At 37.9% G+C, this 26,727-nt stretch overlaps 1 protein-coding gene across 6 annotated transcripts in view; it reads right to left on the reverse strand.

Moving 5' to 3' along the window:
* The window catches only part of LOC135480082 (ras GTPase-activating protein nGAP-like), a 258,043-nt gene that overhangs the window by 138,532 nt on the left and 92,784 nt on the right, over nt 1-26,727 (reverse strand). For all 6 annotated transcript variants that reach the window (XM_064759830.1, XM_064759829.1, XM_064759828.1 and 3 more), the window contains 2 exons: nt 16,705-16,764; nt 1,163-1,219 (listed from right to left, as the gene is read on the reverse strand). In XM_064759830.1, coding sequence (XP_064615900.1) covers nt 1,163-1,219; nt 16,705-16,764 — 117 coding nt within the window. The remainder of the gene's footprint in view (nt 1-1,162; nt 1,220-16,704; nt 16,765-26,727) is intronic.

The following is a 26,727-nucleotide window of genomic DNA, read 5'->3' on the forward strand; positions in this document are numbered from 1 at the left end:
GACAAAATTGTTTTCCCCATGTTTGCTTAAATATATGTTACTTGAATCTGCAAACAAATTTAACTTCATTGAAAACTTGTGCGCAGGTGTTTTGATATTTTTTTTTACCTACAGGCGTCTCACCAAGGGATCCTTTAAAAACCAAGTTCGCCTAGCATCGGGATGGGATCATGGGAGTTAAGGTAACACAAAAAAAATTGAAGGAGGAAGTTAAAACCTATTTTTACACAATCTTTCCACACGTGACAATGTAACCTGATATGAAGTCTGCACAGAGACCGAAAGTCATTACTGGCTGATTTTCTCAGACCATACTTGCATGAAATGTTCACGATGGCAAAGTGTAAAACTGTTACGAAATTGGTTCACAAAACACTGACTGTTTAATTCAAACGTAGGAACAATCAGTGACATCAGTGTTACCATATATTTTCAATCAAACATCGATGACTTTATTCACGATCAAATCTGACAACAACTCCAACCGCAAGAAATGACAAAATCTGAACACAAGAACATCACACCTTTTCACGCCTGGATTAATAAAAAAGTGAAAAATCCAACTCTTAGTCGTAAAACTGCACAATGAACATGTCAATCAAACATCGATGACTTTATTCACGATCAAATCTGACAACAACTCCAACTGCAAGAAATGACAAAATCTGAACACAAGAATATCACACCTTTTCACACCTGGATTAATAAAAAAGTGAAAAATCCAACTCTTACTCGTAAAACTGCACAATGAACATGTCATAATACTGACATTAGCACATACAAGTAGATGTTCAGACATGGGAAAATATAAATCACTTTCATGACTTCCTTTAAAATTTTCATATAAAAATTCATGCCTTGTATTCTTTACAAATCATGACTGGGACAGTTACATGTATTCATGAATATTCATTTTCTTTATTCAGTTTCTTCTTTCATGACTGTGGCAACCCTACACCTGTAACAAAAAGATTTCCCCAGATTTGTTGTTGTTTATCTGTGAAATTCGTTCAATTGATGAAGAATTGTGTCAGGTGCAAAGCCAGGGTAACCAAGGTTGTGTCGGTCGACAGATGAATTGTAATGACACAGAAAACAGAAAACCAACAAATCAAGAAACGTCAGTAAACAAAAGCCAACAACAGCAAACAAAACTACTCACGTTTACGAATCCTCAGAGATCCGTGCTCGGGTTCATAGTGTCGATTTTCACTCAAGTCTGAAAAACAAAAATCGGTGAGATCCTGGTAAAAACGATCCGGCAACGCATAACTGTCATTTCAGAGATTACAACACTTGTGATTAAGACCAGGTGAGTCTAATCTGGTTCAAATACAAAGTACAAGTACTTGTAGGTTTGCAGGAGAATCCAATTTAACACAGCAAACTCCGCTCTAGACAGGCATCAAACATATTGATTGTCAAGAGTTGTTTCCCCTGCCCATGGATCTAGTGTATAGAAATCCCACACTAAAGAGAGTTGCACTTAAGTTTCTACGTCCTCTTTAGCTTTCTTGTATTTCGGCCAGCCCTGTATGCAGTCAACAAAAATCTTATCATGAAGACTAAAGAACATGAATGAAAGAATTAACCCAGTAAAAACCCACAACTGTTGGGGCCATATACATGTATATATTTAGAATATGCGATTAGAGACTATAATTGTCCTACAAAAACCTTACACTCATTTTTCTTCCTCGTTTTCTGCTACATTTAAATGGGGTGAAATAAAACAAAAAATAAGTTAGATTATTACGTAAGCCTAATCAACCAATAAACCCTACAAATAAATTACATGCACATATAAAAAAAAGAGTCCGTGTACTTTCTGTGTAATTACACGTATCCTACCTTTAAACAGGCACGGAAATCAACGCTAACGACATACATGTACATTGTAGTTCCCACCCCATGGTCATGAAGCCATCTTAGACTTTAGACAAAATTTCAAATCACATCAAAATTGTTGGTTTGTAAGTAACAAGGTCAAAAGTTTGCTTGACGATGTAAATTCTCGCTAAGTTATTGTCCAACAAATTTCAGCTAAAATAAATAATGGCAAGGAACATACAAAATTTAATGACTGAAGTTTTAACTTAAGTCTAAGATCCCTTTGCGATCCCGAGGCCAGGATTGAATACGTACAATGAAAGAAAATCTTGAACAGTTAAGGGAGTTTCGTGTTTTATATATTTTTGGCCACATACCAAGGTAATTTATCTACTTCTCATAAGACTCCAATAACATGTAAAAACAATATTTGTTATTAAAATTATGCACGTTATGTAGACCTTCAATTTGTACAAATACACACAATTATATGATGAATACCATGTGAATCAGTAACGAACAGAGGCACAGCTTTCCCACAAAATCTGATTGCACAAGTGCAAAAAAGAAAAACAATTTAGTGATTAAGCCTTAATTCTAGATTACTCACACAGACACAGTGGGAACGTCACATTTGGTAAAATGTGCACGACCTTTCTAACCTTAAAGTTCGTGCTCTTTGACTGTCATGTAAGAGGTCTATTCCTGCGTACAAGACTTCTTTTTTTTTTTAACTAGTCGAGTCACAAATTTGATCAGACTTGAAGCTAGCAGAAAGACGTCCTTGTCAAGGCCACAGTGTCATGATTAACAAACACTAGCCAAAAACCTGCACAAAATTGCTATGTTTGAAAAACATGAAAAAATGAAGGAAAAAATACAGGATCAATATGTGCACCTGCTTGATAGAGAGCTCTAGATAACAACTTCAGGGAGAAGACTCAAATATTCTGCAGTTCCCAAACACACGTCAATTACATGGAGTAAGCGCTGGACAAGTTACAATGACTAGATGTTTGAGACAAATACATCATCATAAATTTGGGCCAAGTTCTATGTAAACATATCTGGTGAATGATAGATAGGTCACCTGGCACTCAATAAAATTAATTCTCCTTCACTCCATCCAAAAAAATCTGTTTGTTAAGAGGGGATGGAGATCATTGTCACAATTATAAAATAGGCAAAACATGTGTTTACACATATGTAGAACTTTGTAAATGAAAAAAATATTAAACAAAAAAAATGATTTAATTTCTTTTAACAAAACTCTTAATTCAATAAATCCATATTATAAAACAAGGCATACTAATTGCTAAGATACTATATCAGGTCGTCATGATGAAAATTAATGTATACATTTTATGCAAATTTTATGTTACATACTGATTTTGAATTTTTTTTTTCTCAAAAAAACTAGCCATTGTCATGCATTTATAAATACCATCAAAATGCTACCCTCTGTCAATTACACAAAATTTCAGAATAACATTACAGAATACATGTACATTATGTAGTTTCTTGCACAAAGGTATGAAAAGTACACAACAAAAGAAGGAAAGACACTAAACAATATGAATTAAGGACATATACATGTATAGACAATGTTGCCAATGCTATTACCTGGTTACACAATATAACAATATTGACACTGATCAAAGTGGCCTTCAAAATTAATTGTATGTATGCTGGTAAATGTACACATGCTTACATACAGATCCCTTCCGTTGTGTGCGCAGAAAATCTAGACCTGTCTACCTAAAGCCCACCTCAAATGGGTATTAGGCTACGTATAAACAGATATCTGTGTGTCGCTGTACCCAGATTCTGTTCTAAAGGCCCTCACAAACCATGCTGGATTACTCTCCTAACTTAGGGATACAGGTCTGAAAAACGCTGGTGCTAAGAGAGTGAAGCTGTCGAGTGTTATCCCAGTAAACAATGACATCCCTCTGTGGATCCAAATCACCAGGTAAGTACACTGATTGGATCAGAGAAGTAGCCAGCTACAGGTGATTGAATACTGATTAAAAATAAGGCTAAATATTCCCAAAAAGTGCAACGGCTTTTTGAAACTTAAATGTGTGGACAGAGGACTATAGTGTACAATAGTTGATTGATACATCCACAAGCTGTTCTTCAATGCAATTTTTTCGTAACTAAAATGGTGGCCATATTTCAGATAATACCAAGAATGCTCTAATGATACTGAAAATGTACTGCTTTTGATTTATTTATTTATTTATTTGGTTGGTGTTTTATGCCGTACTCAAGAATATTTCACTTATACGATGGTGGCCAGCATTATGGTGGGAGGAAACTGGGTGCAGCCCGGGGGAAACCCACGACCATCCGCAGGTTGCTGAAAGACCTTCCCATGTACGGCCGTAGAGGAAGCCAGCACGAGCTGGAATTGAACTCACAGCGACTGCATTGGGGAGAGGCTCCTGGGTCATTGCGCTGCGCTAGCGCGCTACCCGACTGAGCCACGGAGGCCCCTACTGCTTGTGAAGATGTGAAGTTTATCAGTCAGAGATGTAGGCATTCAGTTAACAATGGGAGTTTCTTTGTTGTTTAAAGTCATCCTCAAATACTGTTCATTTGCACACAGCCAATGGCTACATGGGAGAAGGGAAATGGAAAATGGTGTCTTGTGTAAACCACTGACCTTTGGCAAGTTACTGATTAACTTTCCCAAACGTGCATATAACGTTAGAGCAATCCTCCCCCTGAGGGATTCATCCTCACATCAAACACACATTAAACACAAAACAATGAAATATATCTGGTCCAAAACTTCAATGCAATTTAACAGTTTAATGTAAAAGCCTTCGTTCCACTAATATTCAATTTCCATGGAGAAATTACCATAACGTAGTTTAGAATGAATTATTTAAGAGCAGTCCTTGACAAAGCAGATGTCCCAAACAAAGAAGTTTACAGCCCAAGAACGAAAATCTCTACGATACAGGGCGTGTTGCGGTAATTATTACAAAGGGGTGGAAGACCTCGGTGTAAGACTTTCTCAAAACCCTTTTGCATCACCCTGAAGCCTGATCTATATGTATTTCACAAACCTGGGATAAAAACAGCTTAGTCTTGAAGATATGTATGCACCTGCCAAGTGATCACAAAATTAGAACTGGGCCACATTTTGTTGAGGTAGGATTTCAAGAAGCGATTTTGTAAGGGAGTCACACATCAATTTCTGCATGCGAGGATCTACGCAAAACCCCTATCAAACAAACGCGCAAGTCTCTGTCCAAAACTCCAGCAACTTTGAGATGCCGGAAATCTGTGTCAGTGGGGTTATGATATGCGAATAGGCCTCAGGTCAGATATAGATATGTACGATAAACAAAATCCTCATGTCCTTCAAAGACAATTGCCAAGATCGGAACAGCCGCAGCAGATTCACCCGCACAAGGACAGCCCTTCACGCACGTGCCAGACCAGAAAGTCGATGCCAACAAACACACGCACACGACAAAGGTGATCAATGATGGCTATATGATGATTCAGGAAAACGTGGAGTACTGTTGCAGTGGATGTGATGTGTGACAACCTGTCAGTATTTCTGGATCTGCTCCAAAATGCATTAACATGCATTTACATCTATTACGACGACATTGTTGGCTACCCAGTTGAAATCAGCAAAAAATTGTGCATGAAAACACAGCGCCCAGGGCATTTTATACACTAAACCCACGAACAAAGTCCATGACAATATAAAATCAAGTTTATTATTAATAATCACTAAAGTCAATTTTGTCATCAATTCAGATTCTCACATTTCAAATGTGCAACACGTAAGGATAGATTTAAAAAAAAAAAAAAAAAACACTGAAATGCACTCCAACAACAAGGCTGTTATCACAGAATATTCCAATGATATTTACCTCAACTACGAATCTATACATCCCTGAACTCAAATATGATAAATCCAATCCAATTCAATCATAGTTGCAGCCCTTACAATTATAACCTTCAATCATGTCTACTTTGACAAAACTTATTCAGTTAATAGCCCCACACAGCCTGACTCTAGGAACATGAATTACATAATTCAAGCAACACTTTGCCTATGACAGTCCTGTAGAGTGCAAATAACTACTTTTACAAAGTACAATAACTTCTAGGGCGAAATGAAAAAATGTTGCCGTGATATATGTGTGCACCTTACGTTTAGTAGCATAAGGAAAGGGACTCCGATAGCTGATTTAACAAAGACATTAACATATCTTGAATAGTGCCGAATGGACATATAATTTCATTAGAACCTCTCCCCCCCCCCTCCAACACCTCCAATTTCCTGAATGCACCATACAAGTAAGCTGAAATCGTGATCCTGCAGATTTACCTGGATTAATCCTAACGAGTTAAAACAACAGGTAACGCCTATAGACTCGGGTTGAGCCCTTCACCTGGGTCTGGAGGTCAGGCAGATTTGATTTGAACAAGTCAACAATTAACGCACAATGACGACAGTGTTAACAGCAAGCCTGCAGTACTTCCCAGTCGAATTATCACTCACAGTACAATCTGGTACAATTCTGCTTGAAAATGTACATGCTATACTCCTGACATTTGACATGCAATGATGCTAAGCTCTTGTTCTTGTTCACTCACGATTGAAGACAAAACCAGTCGTCTAAAACCTATATTAATCCTGGATAATGCAAGCTGCAATTAACTCTATTTGCCAAAAGTCATTTTGTTGTTCTTATACAAAATTCAGATCTCTACATCTCGCTCCCACCTGGATACAAGTACTTTTCTTATAGTGAGACATACAAACGACATGAACAAAGCATACTTATATCTTAGCTGCTAATCCAACAGTTTGATCACATGTCCTGTCACATCATCTTTCCAAGCGTGTGAAAGTTTGGGGGGGAAGAATCCGAGCACAAAATGTGAGAATTCCCAATCCTAGTATCACTAGCAACTTTGGAGCTTTCTTACCAAATTAGCCTGTCCTTCTTAAGGAAATAAGAGGCCTGCTCACATGTACAATCCGGGTGAAATGTCAGGTGCAATGCCTGGAAATCCAGACCTACAAGGCAGCCCCTTCAATTGAGAGAATTTCCCCTAATATGTGATTTGCCATTTACCTTGTGTGGATACGCTGTGCGATTTGTTGACAGCTTCACCTGGGGGCCAGGTAAAACATCAAACATTGCCGGTCTGCTGCCCGCTCAGGTCCACGACTCTCAGGTAAAGCCAGGTGAAGTTAACGAGGCCAACAAACAGTGAGATGGCTTCAGTGTCTAGAGCTACATGTATACACCTGGGTACTTTTGATAGTTGTACCCTTTTTCACACACAGCGATCCACGGCAAACTACAGACTTCATCCATGTGATTGTCACTGTCCAGACCTTATCAGTTAATACCTGTCACCGATCAACAGGTGTTCTCAGGTGTTTGATTGCAATCTTTACCTCAAAGTGACCAGGTACAGAAAAATTAACAGCTTACAGCCCTTGAAAAACTGTATCTACCAAAGATTATACCTGATACCAGAACACACAAACTCAGGTGTAGAGAGGTAACATGTCAGCATATGGCAAGTCTCTCCTCCATTTCTTAGGCTTTTTCACACACAAATCAGGAGTATAAAGCAACTTCTGATACAAAAATATGTACCACTGACAAAATTTATGTTCGGATATACAAAAAAGATGATATTTTTAAACTTGCAACAACTTTTTAAGGAACTGTGTACAATATTAAAAATACATCTCTCTAAATATAATCAATAAGCAGACACATGTTATTAAATCTTAGAAATAAGACGAATTAAACACAATCACCTACAATAACAGACACCAAAATAGGTGAATCATTCATGCACATAAAACTTGGGGGGAAAAATAAAGATTTATTGAAATACATTTTGATCAGTTTGATTTGGGAGCACACATGTACATCTTATATGAGAGCTAGAACTTTTTTCAATAAAACTTGGATCCCCACATCATATGGATTACATATATGGTAAAGAGAAAAATACAGAAAACAAAACTTGAGTTTTTTCAACACAATAATTACCATATATCACAATGTAAGTTTATTCTTGCTACTGATGCAGGACTAGCACATAGAACTGAATAAATCATTAGAAAATTTACCACACCTTGGGGCAAATATCACTCTTGTCCAGACAGGCAAGTGTTTTCACAAAGACGGGTATATTACTCCAAAACAAGTTTCATTCATTCACAACTTTGTTGTAACAGAGTCTGTGATGTTATCAAGAAGAGCTGAGTCAACAGTCAAATAACTGAAGCCCTTGACACTGAGCCAACACAATAAATCCAACTATTACCCCCAATTATCACGCTCCAGCGAGAAAGAAAACACGGCATTCATACCTGTCAGAATAAACTAAGATCATATCTGTATGTTTGGCTTGTGCGATTATCAAATAACAGTATTTACCTGATAATCAAGACAACAAGAGACAAACAAGTTCTACATGTACTTGTCCTGAGAGCATGTCCTTACCTTTTATTATCTCAGCCAAAAGTACATTTACATGTATTGTAAATCTTCGATCTTTTCAACCACAAAAGCACTTTTGTCTACGGGATTTATGCAGGCAATTATTTTGAAAACAAAACTTATTTGTTTGCATCATTAAAGATCAAAGCTTCATAAAACTGTGCAAATTATTTCTCCACACCCTATAGTTCTCCAAGAATGTCTCAAATTATAGGTTGCACAGGCGTTTGAAAAGGTTGAAGAATTAGGGTATGTTAATTAAGGATAATGCAAACTGTTGTATCTTTCTTGCAGTACCTGTACAGATTGTAGAGTTTTGCAATATTTTACTGTTCTAAAATGAACTGAACAATGTAGGTATTTCTCTAATAAATCAGCCTTTAACTTTCACATGAAAACCCTTTAACATGCTTTCACTAGTAAACCTTGCAGACAAGAATTTTCAGGTTTAATTTCATATTTTTTCCTATCACGGTATTATTACAGTATTTCAAAAGAACAACCAAAGCATCATGCACCTTCGCATAAATTACTGCATTCACTCACAACTCCAATCTGTTCCTCACAAAGTAAACAGGCAGAAAATTCATTCTGGTCACACAAAAGTCTATTTAGGCAATTGTAAATGCTCTTGGCAATGTGCCCTGAAATCAGAGGCCTCAGATCTATATTGGCTCATTGCATAAGCTCTATCAAATCTGAGAAAAAATCTCATCTAAACAGATCACCGAGTCATACAATGTTACCATAGATTACATGCCTCATGTCTTAACTTGCTGTTTTCCCTAGTGGTGGTGGTGGGTTGGGGTGGGTGGGGGTGGGGGGGGGGGGGGTCAGAGAGGCGGAGCATGATTAAAACAGACCAGGAATATTTTTAATGTTGCACTTTGCCCAGCCAGAGGTCTAAGTACGAAAGACAGAGCGTATTTCACCAAGTCATACAAACACTGCAAATTGCAGTTCTCTCTCTCACACTATACAAGATCGGATCTAATTGAGCTTTTCACACAGTTGGAACTTTGCAAACTTAATTCAGAACATTCTCAAGTGTTATATTACACTGCACTCAACACAGCAGGTGTATGCATACAGGTTCTACAAAACATTCAGTTTTACATCTGATAAAGTTGAAATTCATCCATGTCCAATATCATTTCTCCAGCTTTTCATACTCGCTGTTTCAAATCACTTTAGATTTTTGTTACCAAGATACGTGTGGCTAAACCCATCAATTTGTTTGAAGTTTTTTTAATAATTACAGCACAGAATATCTTTCCATGTACATGTAGGGCCTTAGCAATACCTTAAATCCCCAAACTTTTCACTTTCAGTTTAATTTATTCACATTTATAGTTTGATTTTGGAGACAGAACTTCACTGATTGGATTGGCCAATTTTAGGGCTTCACAAAATATCTCATTTTATCAGCCTGCATAGAATACTGCCATCAGAACACAGGCATATGAACATGTTGTAAACATGTGAAAATGTTGAAGAATTACAGTGAAGAAATTGAAGAAATTCAACGCTTCCTAAAAGACTCGCCTACAGTAGAAGAAACTGTTTCACAACACGCAGCCAAGATAGATGCCCATTCCCATACCACAGTCTGCAATTTGCTGTGACGGCAAAAAAGACAGCGAGGTAACCTGAACTGTGAGAGAGTTTATGTTTTACGCATAATCGCTGCGTCAGCTTATCACATCTTAGCTACAGAACACCTTCAGTAGTCAGTTAGCTAACACACACACAGTGCACTGATAGTGATGAGGCTTCTTCATGTAGAGGTGTGTTGTGTGTACCTGACAGTAAATAACCCAGGAATTTCACACGTCAGCAGAATCTCCCTCCTACCCCATCCCAAACCCCCACCCCCTTTTACTCAATCTCACTCAACAAGTCAGGGAAATAAGACAAATAACAAAGCACTGTATTCTTCGAACCTATCTCACTGCCAGTAGTCCTAAATATGTAGTAGTTAGCATAAAGATGTAATTCCCTTAGACTGCTAGGCCACCCTTTCAGTGTTCTCTTCTCTCCTATGTTGTTCTATACTGTTCTATGTCACTCCAGTAAAATAAATAAACGACAGGTAGGTTGGATGTGTCTGTTTGTTTGATTAAAATTAATGTCATTTTCACCTATATTTTGGTCATATCAACAAGGTGACCTACTTGTAGTAGGTCAGACCCAATGCTGACACATATAGTGCTGCCTCAATGGAACACAATGTTCAGGACACCAGACATGGCAATGGGAAATCAGACATACAAATTACATGTACTTGTCTCAAAATGTTCATGAAACATAGAGCTTTTTTCTCTAAAAAAAAAACCAAAATGAAACACCACAATATTATGATAAGACGCCTCTTTACACTGATACTAGTTTTAATATTTATTTTTAAAAATACATTTATCAAGATTACCATGCTGAGAGAGGTGTGATTATTCTGTCCCCAAAATTCCCCCAGGGCAATCCAAGCACATTGCTCAAATGATAAAACATTTAACACTAACACTCTAGAATTATCTCCACACACAAGAAAAGCAGCTGTTAGCAAATACCTAGATTCTTGGAATGTGTTGTTGGGTAAAACAACCCTGATGCAAAACACATACAAGTATAAGAGAGTCCCAAAATAAAACTCGTATATCCAGCATCTATTTGCAGACAGTGATGAGGTGCATAACAGATGGTGTTTTGGTGTATATCAGAAAGGAATACTTTCATTCTCCATGTGAAAATGGAAATAAAAAATAAAATAAAAAAAATGTTGGACATTTATTGCTTTCTGTTGATACATGCACATCAACATAAATGGGAAATTTCTTGAAACACAATATTGTATAAGAACAGAGTAATGCGCCTTTGGGAAAATGCAAGTTATCACAACTTCATACTTTCTACTGCAATCCCTTACATAAGGCTAGCCAAACACTGTTATTTACAAAAAGATAAGTATCACAAAATGATGACCCTCAACCTTCAAAGTTGAAGACAGCAGGAAAACCCTGGAGGTAAGAGGCCCAAAGACAGACAAAAACAAACCTAATCTCCCCCTCCGGTGTCCCACAGCCGCTCTGATCACTGCTAAACATCACAGCTAACATCACTAGCATATGTATACTGGTCTAACTGAGGACCTGTAGAGGGAGAGTTGACCTCTGACATTTAGAGAGGTTCAAAGGTCACAGTTTCTGGTCAGTGTTCTTTCCAGAATGGCTGTCAGGTTAGAGATAGATAATATAAAGAACAAAGCCCTTAGTAGACACTCAAAAAAGAAAGGCACATTTGCTGCAACAAGAAAAAGACAACATAAACACCACGGTTATTATATAAACCCTGCCAAAAGGCACCTACATGCAGCTCTTTAAAATCAGGATCTGGAAACTGGAAACGATCACAATGCTATGAGCTTCTTAGAATGCTCTTTAAACGCAATACAGTGAACAGGGGGCGTTCTACATGAATGTTTTAGCGCTTTTCTGACTGACAACTCTTGAAAACACATCATCTCTGAGGTGGGGAAATTCTACAGAATTACCACTGAAACCCTTGAAACCTTACGTCTATAAGCACCGAGACCTACAAACAGGCCTAAACTCTAGCTACACCCAACAGGTCTGAGATAAAACTAACAAACTTACTCTGACAAAACACATCTGCCTTATGTGCTCATTCCATCTTGTATAAGTACAAAGTCTAAAATAAACCCAACCAACTTACTTGGACAAAACATACCTGAATTGCTGTTTTCACTACATCTAGTACAAAATGACGTACCGGCAAAAGTCAACAGCTTTGTAATAGCAGTAAATACAGTATGCACATATTTACTTGATGAAAAACCACAACAACAAACAGCGACACCATTTGTAACCAAGATGTGAAAGCATGCTCTTCATCTTATTACGAAACAATAGACCCAACTGTACTTGTATTGAACGCTGAATTTCTGTCTAAAATGCATGCATTGTTGGAAATCCAAACAAAGTGCGTGTCAAAGACAAGATGAATCTGATAGACAGCCTGGGTAGGAAATTTCTCATTAGTGCATGGTCTGGAGCAATGAAGTCAATAGGGCCTATATATGTATTCTCAAAAATCTCAAAATAGGAGGCAACAGATGTAAACAATTGGACAGACAGACAATTGTTTGATTCCACAAAATGATGGTGTTTTTATTTATTTAGTTAGTTGATTGGTGTTTTACAGTGTACTCAAGAATATTTTCACGGTGGCCAGCATTATGGTGGGAGGAAACCGGGCAGAGCCCGTGGGGAAACCCATAACCATCCGCAGATTGCTAGAAGACCTTCCCACGTACAGCGGGAGAGGAAGCCAGCAAGAGTTGGACTTGAACTCACAGTGACCGCATTGGTGGATGGTGACTTTATTATTTCAATCAACAACGATAACGATGCTGACAAGCAAACAAGAAAATGCAAGATTGTATGTGGGAAAATAATGGTAAATTTCATCTCCTTTTACATCCATACAGCAATACAGACAGAATGATGATGAAACACTTCAAAGACACAAAACAAAAAAAATCATATAATTTCTTCTCAAGTCTATAATATAACAGCCGCATTTCACCATCACCAAAACAAAATGTCCAGAATAAGCCTGTTTTGACATTTACGTCATCCAGAACAGTTTCAAAACAGCAGAATCTATAGGTTTCACGAACTGCACTGCATGCATGTGCAAAACAGCAAGATTTTTCCTTTCTATAGCATTTAGCTGGCTTAAGATTTAATCCCTTGTGACTTCAACGTGCACGATCCTCGGCCATATCGTGCCGAGTTCAGCAGCATTTTCTGCTCCTGTTGTCCACAGCTCACAAAACAAAGCACTGCGCTCTCTCAAATCCTGACACCTTATACTCATTGTGGAATCCTCTTCTTGTCTACCTACCTCAACTGTATTGGAGAAGAGCCAGACTGGGCTTTAGATAAGTACATACACATATCTCCACTGAACAGACAAAGGTAAACAGCCAAACGGCTCGATATGTATCAATGAAATCCCCAGAACCCAAACTACAATTTCCTCCTCGTGTGAGGAAGACAATGGTTAGCTTCTTTCAACAAGATAGAAATTACGTTTAAGGATACAGGTGAAAATTTTACGTACCCTCACCACAAAGACAATTAAAAGCTTACGAGTAAAACAGTCTTGGAATTGCGTTACTGAAGTCACAGTGATGATAAGTCATTTGAGTGTCCATATTAGAAGTAGATGACATACATGTACTTCAAAATATGATATTAAACTGCTAATAAATAATATCTCATACATAATGGCAGAAAAAAGCATTTTGCGCATGTCCTAGTGTTGGCTATATCATGAAGTATGAACTGTTTTGCTTTTATGATTTGTTGAGAATATCCTTGTCAATGGACGTAATTCCAAAGCTGTAAATACTTAAATAGGATATAATGAAACCTTGCACAAAAGGAGATACTGCTGCTGAACATGTATATGAAGAAACTGTTTAAGCTCATTACATCAGAATATGTAAGATGTGCAATTATGGCAAACTTTCTATGAAAATAAGTTACAAAATTCCAGCTTTGAACTTATCAGTCTGGGTGATTTGGACAAAGCCAAGAGCAATACTGAATAAGAGAAATTGATCAAGTCAAAAGCCAAAAAAAGCTCAATTACGCCAGTATATCAGTAAGATGTGCAAGTATGTAAAACAAGTAACAGAAGCCAATTGCAATTAACAGTAATTAGCAGCAGCCTACATGTAACTGTATGGTCCTTGGCATTGTACCAGGCACTGATAGTGTCATCTTAAAGGAATGGAGTAAAGACTACCTGATACTGATGACATGATTTGTAGATAGAGTACTGTCCTTCCCCTCGATTGATTTGACTGTCCATCCTTTAAGGTCACTTAAGAATATTTAAAGTGTTTGGGAGGTGTTGCAATCAAAATATCATTTTAAAGTCTTTATTGGTTCTGCAGGTGCATTTTCACATTTAGACATACACTAATAATAACAGAAATAATTGCCAAAAGGCTACATGTAAGTTAACCGTTTGCAGAGAGGATGCAGAGACCTGAATTGCTGGATTCTCAACTTGGCCAGAATTGTTTTGAATGACTGAATGGATGAGTGTAACGTCGTACTTAAAAAATTTTCTGTCATATGACTGTGACAAATTGTGATGAAATTACAAACCGTCCACACAATATAAAAATAAAAAAAAACCTAAAAGATTTCTAGGTCTAGAATTCTGTCAACTCCCTTCCTTATCCCAAAGTATATTGCCAATTTGTGACATGATTCTTCAATAGCCACCGCAAGTCTAGAATATCATACCTGGCCAACATGTGTGTTTTCCTCAGACAGGCGTACGCCTAAATCTGGTGAGTAGATATATACAGGTAAAAGTCCCTAGAGTTATGCCTGAGATCATAATGATTTATATAAACCATGAAGAATATGGCTAGCCTAGATCTTGTTATCTCGTACAGATGCCCAGAGACAAGATTCCACTGTGATTTCCAGATTTACAGTTCGCATAAAGCATAGTTTCCTTGATCCACAATTTCAGCTCCCAACATTCCTTGATAATAACTGGCAAATTTCCAATCCGCTCTACACAATCGTTCAAAACATAAGAAAAAAAGAGATTGTAGACAAAAAACAAAGAGATGCCCAAAACAGGAAGCAGTCTTTAAGAGCAGGTATAATATTTTTAGGTTTGTTTATCATACAGGAAGACCCAGTGTCTTGATTAGCAGTTTAATGATATATAAAAGGAGGATATCTGGGAATGTTTTTTTTTTTTTTGTGTGCAGAAATCATATTGCCATTCTTGAGCTATAGGTCTACATGAACGCTGGCCAACACCCGTTCTTATGTTCTTCTGCAAATCTTGGACAGGAAAAAGAAACATCTCCAGTTGCTGGGGTAAATATAAAAAAAAAAAATTAAAAAAAAAACACACAGAAGACTGGGAACAAATGAAAAAAAAAAAAAGAAAAGAAAAAGCATTTGGCAGTTTGTTGTTCTTTCTGAGTTTTATCTTCCATACCCAGATACGGATGTTGCCAAGTAAATGCGAACAGGGAACAAGTCAACCTGAATACACCTCATTTCCTCACAAACAAAGGTAATACAAGTTGGAGGTACATGTAGGAAGTCATCAAAAAATACGTCAACAAGTGCACTTACATAAAGACCTACATGTATTTTGGACTTGTTCAACCAATACCTTCTTCCTCAAAGCACAGCACTGATATTATGATCAATCTCAAAATTGCCAGTCAGAATAGGAATCAATTAATTGTTCTTTAATGTCATTATAATGGCATGAGAATTGATCATTGATATGAAAGGGCCAGTTTTAATGGCATGAGAATTGATCATTGATATAACAGGGCCAGGTTTAATGGCATGAGAATTGATCATTGATATAATGGCCAGGTTTATGAATGAAGAAATTCTTTGTTCCCAGAATAAACCACCAACCTTTGATAAGTTATTGGAAAACCCTCCAACATTTGACATACATGTATGTCTATATTGGTGGAAGGCAACTGATCTCCAGTGAATTTCATGCAAGACCACACAAGAAAACACTGCTGTCTGTCTCCTGCCAACATGCATGGCCACACAAGAAAACACTGCTGTCTGTCTCCTGCCACTATGCATGGCCACACAAGAAAACACTGCTGACTGTCTTGTGCCACCATGCATGGCCCTAAGAACAAAACAAGCTAGGCAATGTAGACAATTCCCCGTCAAAAAAGGGTGTTGAACCCGTGTCTTGTGTGATCTAACAGCTGAATTTGGACAAGCATCTTACCTACTGTGTCACAGGCCACATTCTTCATACATGTACCAGTCAGAACATGATCCTGGTTTTAATCGTCCAGACAAATCTGACACCCAAAGGAACTAAATGAAATATCCTTCTCTGTGTAGGTCCCATTACTTTTACCAATGTCATCTTAATGACCCTACTGGACAATCTTCCTTAACCATTAACCCACCGACAGCTATCCATGGTAAACCTCTATTCTGGGGTTAGGTTTATTCATTCATTTCAAAACAGGAAATCATCTAAAAAAAAACAACTGCCAGAAGCTTTTTAAAGTATTGAGGAAAAGCTTACCTCTTGCCAGGAAATATCTAGATCGCCTATATTATCCGACAGATTACCTCTAAAGGCTTCAACTTAAAAAAGTCCTGAGGAAAAAAGCAGCTTTAAGCTTCCATACACTTGTAACACCTTGCCTGGAAAAGTAAACGTATACTCTGCATCCTTACACAAGGAGAGTTAAGCGAAGGAGAAAAGCTTACAGTCGGAAGCAAAAAAGAAAATGGCATAAAAATCTTACCGGAATAACTGTCTTTTCTTGAGTCCAATGTGCGGCTTTTGAAAAAGCTCTCCGTGGAAACTGTAAGTACAGAAACAAGACCCTACATAAGTACATGTACAGTTCATGGAGAATTACTAGACGTCTTTGAGTGCACATAGAGGAATCATGAACGCTGCAGCATACACACAAGTAAATTCTTGTCGTTAAAATTATGATAAAAGCTCAACTGAAATGTTAATTCTCAGAATTCTCCGTTGGCTAAGGCGTTGGTCTCACCACAGGCTATCGTTGCCTATAGCGAATGAAAGAATGAACGCCATCTCAGCCATATTTCTGGCATATCGTGACAAGAACGTGTTTAAAACACGATCTTTAACAATTAAATTGTAGCCTTGAATTTTGCTGGATTACTCAATGAAGACACAATCAGGGATGTTCCTGAGTACTCCACTTTTGAGTGACAGCTGAAACTAGTTATGAACAGGTCAAAGTTCAGAGTTCTTACAGGAGAGTTCAGAAGGCTCAGACTGGCGCAAATTTCTCTCCTTCCCTTACTCTTTAACCCTGAATATCTATCACCCCACCCCCACTCCCATCCCCATCCATCAAACTCCATTCCCAAGAATCTGTTACACTCATGAATGGTCAAACCTTTCTAATATCTTTCTAGTATCTTTACAGATTAAAGACACTATAAGAGTTCAGTTTTCTTTCCCTTCTTTCTTTTGTTGATGGACTTTTTTTATCTTTATTTTATTTTTTTTACCCTAAATGACCTCAAATTTTGTCCTTGACCAAGTTGCCCTTTTTCCAGATTCTGGGAGTTCTACTGATTTTAGAAAGGTGCTTTGAGAGGTGTTTGAAAAGTAGGATGATATTCCACTGGGAAAAAGTAAATTTTAGCACCAGAAGTAATATTGCAGGACATTTATTTGCCTCCAAAAATGCTCTTTGTGGTCAAATTTTTAGGTAACTTAGGGTAACTGTAACTTGATAACTACCAAAAATCAACACGATGGGCAGATGGGCAGGTTTGAACCGGTGACTGGTCAAACATGTAGGCCAGTTGTGATACAGTAGACTCAAACTTTCCACATAGTGCATGGGTTCACTGGAAATACTCTTCTGGCAAACACACCATAGGCAGAATAGTGTACAGCTCAGCAAAGGGTAAACCTTCAATCGCCACCAAGGGACTGTTGATATATTAGCTGAGCAATGAGACAAGACAGTCACTAGTAAGTAAGCATGTGAAGGTCTCCGGCACAGAGTTCAAATATGCCAAGAAGTCAAAGGTCAAGTAACAGATGGGGGCCTACATCCTTAGGTTAAGTAGTTAATGTGTCTCAAATGAGTTACTTAGTGTCGTTCTTAACCACAGATATTAAGGCACAAATGCTTGAGGCTAAAATACATGTGCACTATGTGTATATATCTATACTGTCAAATAGTGCTGCCACCACTGAAGTATCATGCCAAAAACACCAGACATGACACCCCACCCAGTCACATTATATGGACACTGGGCCAATCAGTCCTGATTCCTGGCTCTAACTTCTCAGCGCCACCTGAGGCAACAGCAAGTTTCATTTTTCAAATCTTTGGTATGACCGGACCCAGTGTTGTGTTCGTTTAAGGGTGTCAAGTTGAACTCAGTGTATTCTTTAGCAGTCTTTAGGCATTTTGAAACAATAACATACAGAAAAACTTGAAGAAAGCATAAAAAAAACAGCAACTGGAGGTTTCACACAACACACCAAAGAAATGAAGTCAGCAGTAAACATAATCATAGCCAATACCGGAAATGACTAGAACTCGTACTCTTCCATCATTCTATAACTTGGTTGTTGCTCACTTATCTTTCCTTTTTTAACAGGCATATGTCGCTGACTAAGAACAGAAATCTGATTCAGGTGAGTAAATTCCACAATATCAAGGCCAAAAAAAACATTCAGTTCATGTATCAGGAACTCTCTTTCAAAGGCGATGGACAAATCCCAATGCTTACATGTTTGTTAAAAGGGATTCACATGTAACGTAGGCCTACAAACCAGGTGTGAGATACAATTGACACATGACACCATGTTAAGCATGTGTACACACCCGCCTAAAGTACCTCCACCCCAAAAATTTTGAGGTTAATTGTTGCTGTATTCACAGTCGGGTCACCGAGTAAAACATGATGCTAGGCTGCTAGAGGTGAAGCCACTTCGATCTTGACAACGACAACGTTCACCTCAGCCATCCCCTAATATTGACACACACAAGCACAGTCACATAGCTTCACAATTGGCCAATTTATGATTCATCTTATCTGGTTAATAAAAGCAGCCCTATGAAGCAAATCCAGAGGGGTCATTTACTTTTCCCAGCTAGGCTGGTTATCTCTTTTTTTTTCTTTTTTCTTTTTTTTTGGTTACCTTCTTTCTTTTTTCTCTCAAATGGAAATAATAAGTTAGTCATCATTATAATGGTTTACGCAGAGCACATGCCTGCACCAATTCTGCTTTGGGGCCAATGGCCTCATATTAATAGCTACAACTGCGTGAAAGAAATCATTAGATGCTCAATGGACACCATCATCAGTCTTGCCTGCCCCCGAGTCATTTTTTTTTTTCACCCAACTCCACCCCATTCCCACTCGGCTATACTGGAATCCAGGCATGCATCGGAATCCAGGCATGCATTGGAATCCACGTTCATTTCATTCTCAAGCTAAGGTGAAGACTTCTCATTCCGCATTCTGGTAAAGAACCCATGTTTCAAAGATAACCATTAATTATCCTTCAAAATGATTGGTCACTTCCGCCAGAGTCCACTACCCATGATTCACCAGCATTCTGAAATCCCACCAGTGGTCATAACAACAACAACTTGGCCATCTATTATGGTACAAGAGTTCGAAGCAATTATGAGCCTGTAAGGGCGGGAGAAAAAACCATGCATAATAGCTTCAGGCAGTTAAACCGTCTCTTAGTAGAGTGCACTGATCATTAATTTCTCTCTACATTGGCACGACTGATGAGAACTGAATGAAGTTAAGCAGTGTACATTCTGCTGCATGTCTTCTTCCATTTCCAGAAGAGAAGCTCTCCCTCTGGAGAGACATCACTGGCAAGTCATTTGCGCCTCTCCGAGGGCGAAGATTTCCAATTTTCCGCGAAGACGGCGAGCAAATTAGACAAATGGTTCTTTCGAGGCTCTTTGGGCATAGGGAATGTCCCCATTTTATTGGTCTCTGAAGACCCCTTAAAAGCCCCTCAAGTCTGTGAGTCATGATGGAGTATAACAAATGAGGCCCGACATAGGGGCAGTTACCTGGCAAAAGACAATTGAGTATATTATTAAATTCCCCACACCTGGATACATGTACACCCTATTTAGCTGGTATACAGCAACATATTTGTTTCTAGAAGCTTCCGTTTCATGGCTGTGCAATCCAAAAGAACAAGTACTAAAAATAAATCAGTCTCCATCAACGACGTTCATGTGCAAATCTTTAAACAAATGGTCACAGGAATGCCACAAATCTAGATCAGCCACACACAAATTCATGTACATAAACACTCACAACAACAGTGTTCCTTGGACATGTACTATAAGATATAGACTATTTCTGATGATGGACCGTTTGTATATCTGGCTATATTAACAGACAGATAGACCCTAGGATCAGGTAATTTGCCCACTGAGATTTTGAACTCGGCTGTCAAAGGAAGATTTTCAAAAAGGTTCAAATTTGGCATTTGCAGCCAAACACGAAGACTTCGTTATGAAGTACAAAAAGGTTCCTGTGCCCAATTAATGCATGGTCGGATGAACCAATCAGGTCAAACTCGACTTCAAGGACATCTGAAGCCAATACATGCTTTTTTATGCCAAGACATTTAGAAATATTAAATTCATGGAGTTCGTTAAACTTTTTTGACAAATCTGCATTTGCTCTCCTAACTTTAATATACTTCACTTTTTTTATGCCTACTTCCATATGCCTACATTCCTAAAAACAAGGGGTAAATACAAAACTGAATTTGATTCAAAGTGAAAAACAGAAATGGATCTGAACTCTTGTCTCAAACCCCTTTTATCCTTGGTGATGTCAGATACAACTCCAGCATTATTTAAGATTAGAATCTTGGCTGCATACATATAGTTGAAACAAACTTGTAAATCTGATAATATTTTAATATAAAAGAAATTCGTATACATATATGGTACCAAGTATGTACATTTATACCAATGAAAACTCAGCCGAACAGAACATTCATAAAAGCACTGACATCAGTTAGACCTACAGCTGGAAATTCTCAACAGCCATTAGAGAGAGAAAAAAACCATGTTATCACAAGCAAGGTAGTAAGCATTAATACATGTACACCATGGTATCATGACACAATTACTATATGTGGTTTAAAAGCCTTCATGAGTCTTAGATTTGGTGTGGATATAAAATTTTTACCAAATGGAGAGCCAACCCTGATAGTACAGGTTGTATGTACAGTGACACTGTGGTAAACACAATATCATGTAAGCATCCCATACTAGCCCCCTCTAATGGGGAATAGGGGAGTTTCAAGTTTGAACTCTTTTATCTTTGAAAGTAGAAAAAGTCCAGTGGTATCATGTGACAGGTCAAAATGTAAGGTAACTATCTTTGATGATGTTTGCTATGACAGGAGTGTCTGAAAAAAGTATCATAAAATAATTTAGAGTGGACTAATGATAGAGAAAATGGAGAAGCTGACCGTTTGTGATCTTGAGAAGTTTCTAAAGGAAAGAGGCGTCATTTGTGCCTCTGTAAAAAGGTGAGAGAAGTGATCGGTAAGTCAATTTCAGCAAAGGTTGCCCAACATTTTTCACCAGTTACATGACACAGTACAGCTGTTTTACCCTTTTTGATTACAAAAGATTTCCAACTCAAAACACCCCTCTTTATCAACTGAAAAATTTATAACTGGAAACCAACAGACTTCTACAGACTTCCCACAATTCCCAATATATGTCATACTTTATGAGATAAGCTGGCGAGTGTACAACATTTGAGCACTTATTGAGCTATCACAGAAACTTAAGAGGCAGACTGATGTACAGTACAGTGTGCAACTTCTGGGACACCCTGTATATTCCCTAATGCTTCTAAAATTTGGACATACAGTTATATATATATTGGGTAAAATTAGCAGACAAGGGGCTCCTTTCACAAAGATGTCATACTTCACAAAGATTTAAGATATTGCATATATAGGACAATGGTATGTTAATAGCAACACACAAAATATCGTATGACAAATGTACAATAAAAAAAAAAACGCCCCTCAGTGAAAGTGGCCCCAGGTGTCCCAAATTTTAGAAGAAATAGGGTAGTGGCCATATATGTTAACTTCACAATCTGAGGGGTAAAACTCATTTCTGAGGAGAACTTACCTTTTACACATGCGTATGCATATACAATCCGAACAGTACAAGCGCGTGAATGTCAACACAAATGTTATGCCCAAAGCAAGGTTTCTTGATCACTTGGAAATGTTGTCAACAAACTACAGAGCCGTCAAAGAAAGTCTTGGACATCCAGATTTTGCATAAGTACGCTAGGCTTAACATGCCTTGTTTTGTTCTCAAAAGCAAGCATGGTAAAAATCACAACCCTCACGAGAAATTCATACGAATTAAGCTTCTCTACACCTGGCCTCACAAAACATTTGTGTAAAAAATAAATCCAAAACAAATTGAGAACATTGTCTTAATTGTGATTGCACAACAGCCAGGAGACGCAAGTTAAGCAACGTGGATGTTTGGCTCAATCTAACGTTACGCACGTTAGCACACATGCTACAAGGACGCACCATGAGTGGAAGCAGGAAAAAGGCCGCCCAACGATCTTCAAAGGTTAGACGATGAAGGAACCAAGCTTCAAACATACATGTACACCTGTAGAGAGATTAGCTGTTCTAATAGAGCTTATACTTCCAGGTGATGCCTTGAACATACACATTACAGAATCCACTTGCAGTAAACAAGACATGCATACAAAGGTGCATATGAAACTATTACGGTATTTTTTCAACCTTTCCACACATTCTGAAGGCATTATTCTGTGTGGACTGACACGTGTTGTGAAGCTATGAAACTGGCCAATCCAACCATAGTAGTTTTGTCTCAAGAATCAAATAAAAAAATGTGTATAAATTACCCTGAAAGATGCTCTTTCATACATGAAAAACTTGAGAAATTAAGGTTTTGCCAGTAGATTAGCTTACATGCATCTATAACATGCTTAAAACTTATGCAACCAAAACATTTTTATTCATGACACATTTATCCAATACACTAAAGTAAAAACTGCAAAATGTCATGTAACAAATTAAAAAGTCCAAAAAAAAAAGATATTTCTTGTCAAACATGCATGCAGATTGTTAACTTCAATCATTGTAAATGTAGAAAAGCACATCGAAATAAGGGAGCAAACTATAAAGAAAGTGCAACTTTTATATACTTCTATGTATACTATAGAACATGTTTGACATTGCACTGTCTACCCCAAATACACGTGCAAATAGCATGGAACACTCCAAACACCAGATCCACTAGCTTAGAGAACATTTCAGTTTTAGTCCATAACAATTTACTAAAGCATGACTACATTCCATATTCACAAATGAAGTTATACAAACAATTCTACGATCAGTCAAATAATGTAACTATTGTAAAATGGAACCAAAAACTGACGTGTTGTTTTAATTTTTAAGAGTCGATCTTAAGAGACAATTACTCTCACATTAGTCTTACCGTCTATCTTGATGAACTTCATTGTCAGTATATATCCACAGACAACAACAGCACACCTGACCACAGGTGAAAAAGCTCGTTACGACAGCTCCCTTACCTGGACGTTATGCTCAGGTGAGATACAATGAACTTGTGTCTCTCAAATCAAACTCTACATTCAGCTTCCCACTGCTAATTTACATTGGCTGGTTTGAGCTAACAATAGAAGAGGAGGGGGGGGGGGGTGATCACTGCAAACAGAACAGCCTCATCCTTAAGGCCCAGAACTGCATCGTTCATCGTGCACCGTTTTCAAAATCTCACAAACTGATCTTTGCGTCCTCGGCAAACATGAGGTGCTGCTTGTACTTCCTTACATTGACTCATATCAACCTCCTCACAGTCCACACACTTTTTTTTTTCATTTCTCCAGTTTTTTTTTTTCTTCTTATTTCACAAAACGATTTTTGTTTAACAAAATAAAATGCATGGTTTTACATTGGCAGGTTACACAGGCTTATCTCTCGTGGAGCAATGTTGATCTAACAACACACTGTATCGAGTCAGACTCTGGCAAACATATGTATATGCTTGGTGTATTTTGCATTTTGCTAAAGTCAGCCATTTTTATAAGCAATACTTGTCTCCTGCCTGAAGGAATATTGTCGACTTTGAAAAGCAGGAAATAAACAAATCCTTTGATTTTGCAGGTTGACTCATATACACTTTTGTTTTGATTCTAGGTGTCAGTATGTTACATAACTCTCTGGTCTTAACGATGTTGTATCAGGCTATATCCCATAATACTACAGTCCATTCAAAGACGGTGACTTGCTGAACTACACAAACGGACATTTCCTTAAGACATTTTGAGTTTCAATGTATTCTCTGAACGTTTGAAAGCTAAATCTATCGAGAGAGTTATGTTATATACATATGAAACATCCTTTAGACAATCCAGCACAAACTAAAATAAAACATTCATTCGTTATTTACAAAGGAATAGTGCAAGGTGCTAATATGTTGATTTTGCATAAAACAAAGATGTGCCACAAAAATGATCAATTCCCTTATAACTACAGTGTGGGGTAAATCACTACACACAAACAATTCATCATTTGTAACGTTTGTATTAACACATTAACCCTAATACACCAAACAATTTCAGTCTACATAAGGAAGATTGAAATTTAACACCACCGAGTCCATTTTGCCCTAAAGGAGTTATTCCACTCAATCTCATTCCACTCTCATGTCATCTTTCACATCAAGCTCACCAAATCATGGGAAAATCACAACTTAAGCTAATCTATGTGAACACAGACTCATTAACTCCAAGTTATACTTTTCTTTCAACAACAAACAAGTCCCTTGTTCATGTATTTGGGGGGGGGGGGGGGGGCTCCGTGGCTCAGTTGGTTTAGCGCGCTAGCGCAGCGTAATGACCCAGGAGTCTCTCACCAATGACGTCGCTGTGAGTTCAAGTCCAGCTCATGCTGGCTTCCTCCCCCGGCCGTATGTGTGAAGGTCTGCCAGTAGCCTGCGGATGGTCAGGGGTTTCCTCCCACCATAATGCTGGCTGACGTCGTATAAATGAAATATTTTTGAGTACAGCATAAAACACCAATCAAATAAATAAATAATGTATTTGGAATCTCTCAACTACATCATCCTAGTTCTAAATTATACCTCTCAAGAAGTCAACTGCTAATGTGATCTTTCACAAAGAATTCACAAATCAAAAGACATCAATCTGTAATGCTAATCTAGAATCTTCATTGCCTTAATTAAGAATTCTCCTGTGTGTGTAACTCCTTAAATAGAATTCACAAATTAGAAAAATGCAATCCCTTACACTAATCTTTGTCTTTCTTCTTCCACTGAAGAATTCAACTGTTAATTGTTATAATACTTAACATAGAGTTCACAAATCTGCTAAAAATATATTTATTTTTTTATTTGATTGGTGTTTTATGCTGTATTCTTGACTATTTCACTCATATGATGGCGGCCAGCATTATGGTGGGAGGAAACAGGGCAGAGCCTGGGGGAAACCCACAACCATTCCCATGTTGTTGGCAGACCATCCCATGTACAGCTGGAGAGGAAAGCAAAATATAAGCTTACCCTTCATCCTCAACAAGTTCGACCACAGACATACATGCAGGGCACGTTTAGGCATATCACAGGCATGTTACCTGATCTGGACAGGTTATTATATAATTTCTGGTAAGCTGACATGAGCAACACATTTTACTCTTCAAAACCTAATTAATTTGGTCTTCAAATTGCATCAAAAGTTTTACTTCACTGGTCAAATTTGTTGAGGATCTAGGGCAATTCATGTAATTAGCAAAAGATTCAGGAGTCTGTCTTGAAGTCACAGGTCTCAATGTGTAATCCTTCCTATCAATCTAATTAGCAGAAGATTCAGGAGTCTGTCTTGCCCCAATCAAGTCACAGGTCTCAATGTGTAATCCTTCCTATCAATCTAATTAGCAGAAGATTCAGGAGTCTGTCTTGCCCCAATCAAGTCACAGGTCTCAATGTGTAATCCTTCCTATCAATCTAATTAGCAGAAGATTCAGGAGTCTGTCTTGCCCCAATCAAGTCACAGGTCTCAATGTGTAATCCTTCCTATCAATCTAATTAGCAGAAGATTCAGGAGTCTGTCTTGCCCCAATCAAGTCACAGGTCTCAATGTGTAATCCTTCCTATCAATCTAATTAGCAGAAGATTCAGGAGTCTGTCTTGAAGTCACAGGTCTCAATGTGTAATCCTTCCTATCAATAAGACGTCAACTATAGCTTTATTCTTCCACAACCAGCTCATAAATTAGAAAATTAATTTAACTTCAAAGACATTAGAAGACAGAGAAGTACTCTTACTACCCTCAAGAAGACCCCTGTATGTGAAACCGCTCACAGATACAATCATACATTTCACAGATCAAGGAGACAATCCTCTTGCTAAACTCAGAATTCCTTTCTCTTGCCACAATACAATAGTTTTCTTACATAATGCACAATGACAGTAAATTCTGTGTGAAAATAATTCTGCACGCCCATGTAAGGTTACGTAGGTGAAGCAAACAGCGCATGTTGAAGGGGGTTTTGTCGCAATACTGCCATACAGACAGATCTGTCCACAGCACTGAGAAGGGGCATTCATAACAGCATGAGGACAAGAGGGACAGGAAACAAGACACGGCCACAGGAGACAAGACAAGGGGCACAGGAAACAAGACAAAGAATCCACTGCTACACAATGTAAACA

The sequence above is a fragment of the Liolophura sinensis genome, chromosome 13 (assembly GCF_032854445.1).
Source record: "Liolophura sinensis isolate JHLJ2023 chromosome 13, CUHK_Ljap_v2, whole genome shotgun sequence".
NCBI lineage: Eukaryota > Metazoa > Mollusca > Polyplacophora > Chitonida > Chitonidae > Liolophura > Liolophura sinensis.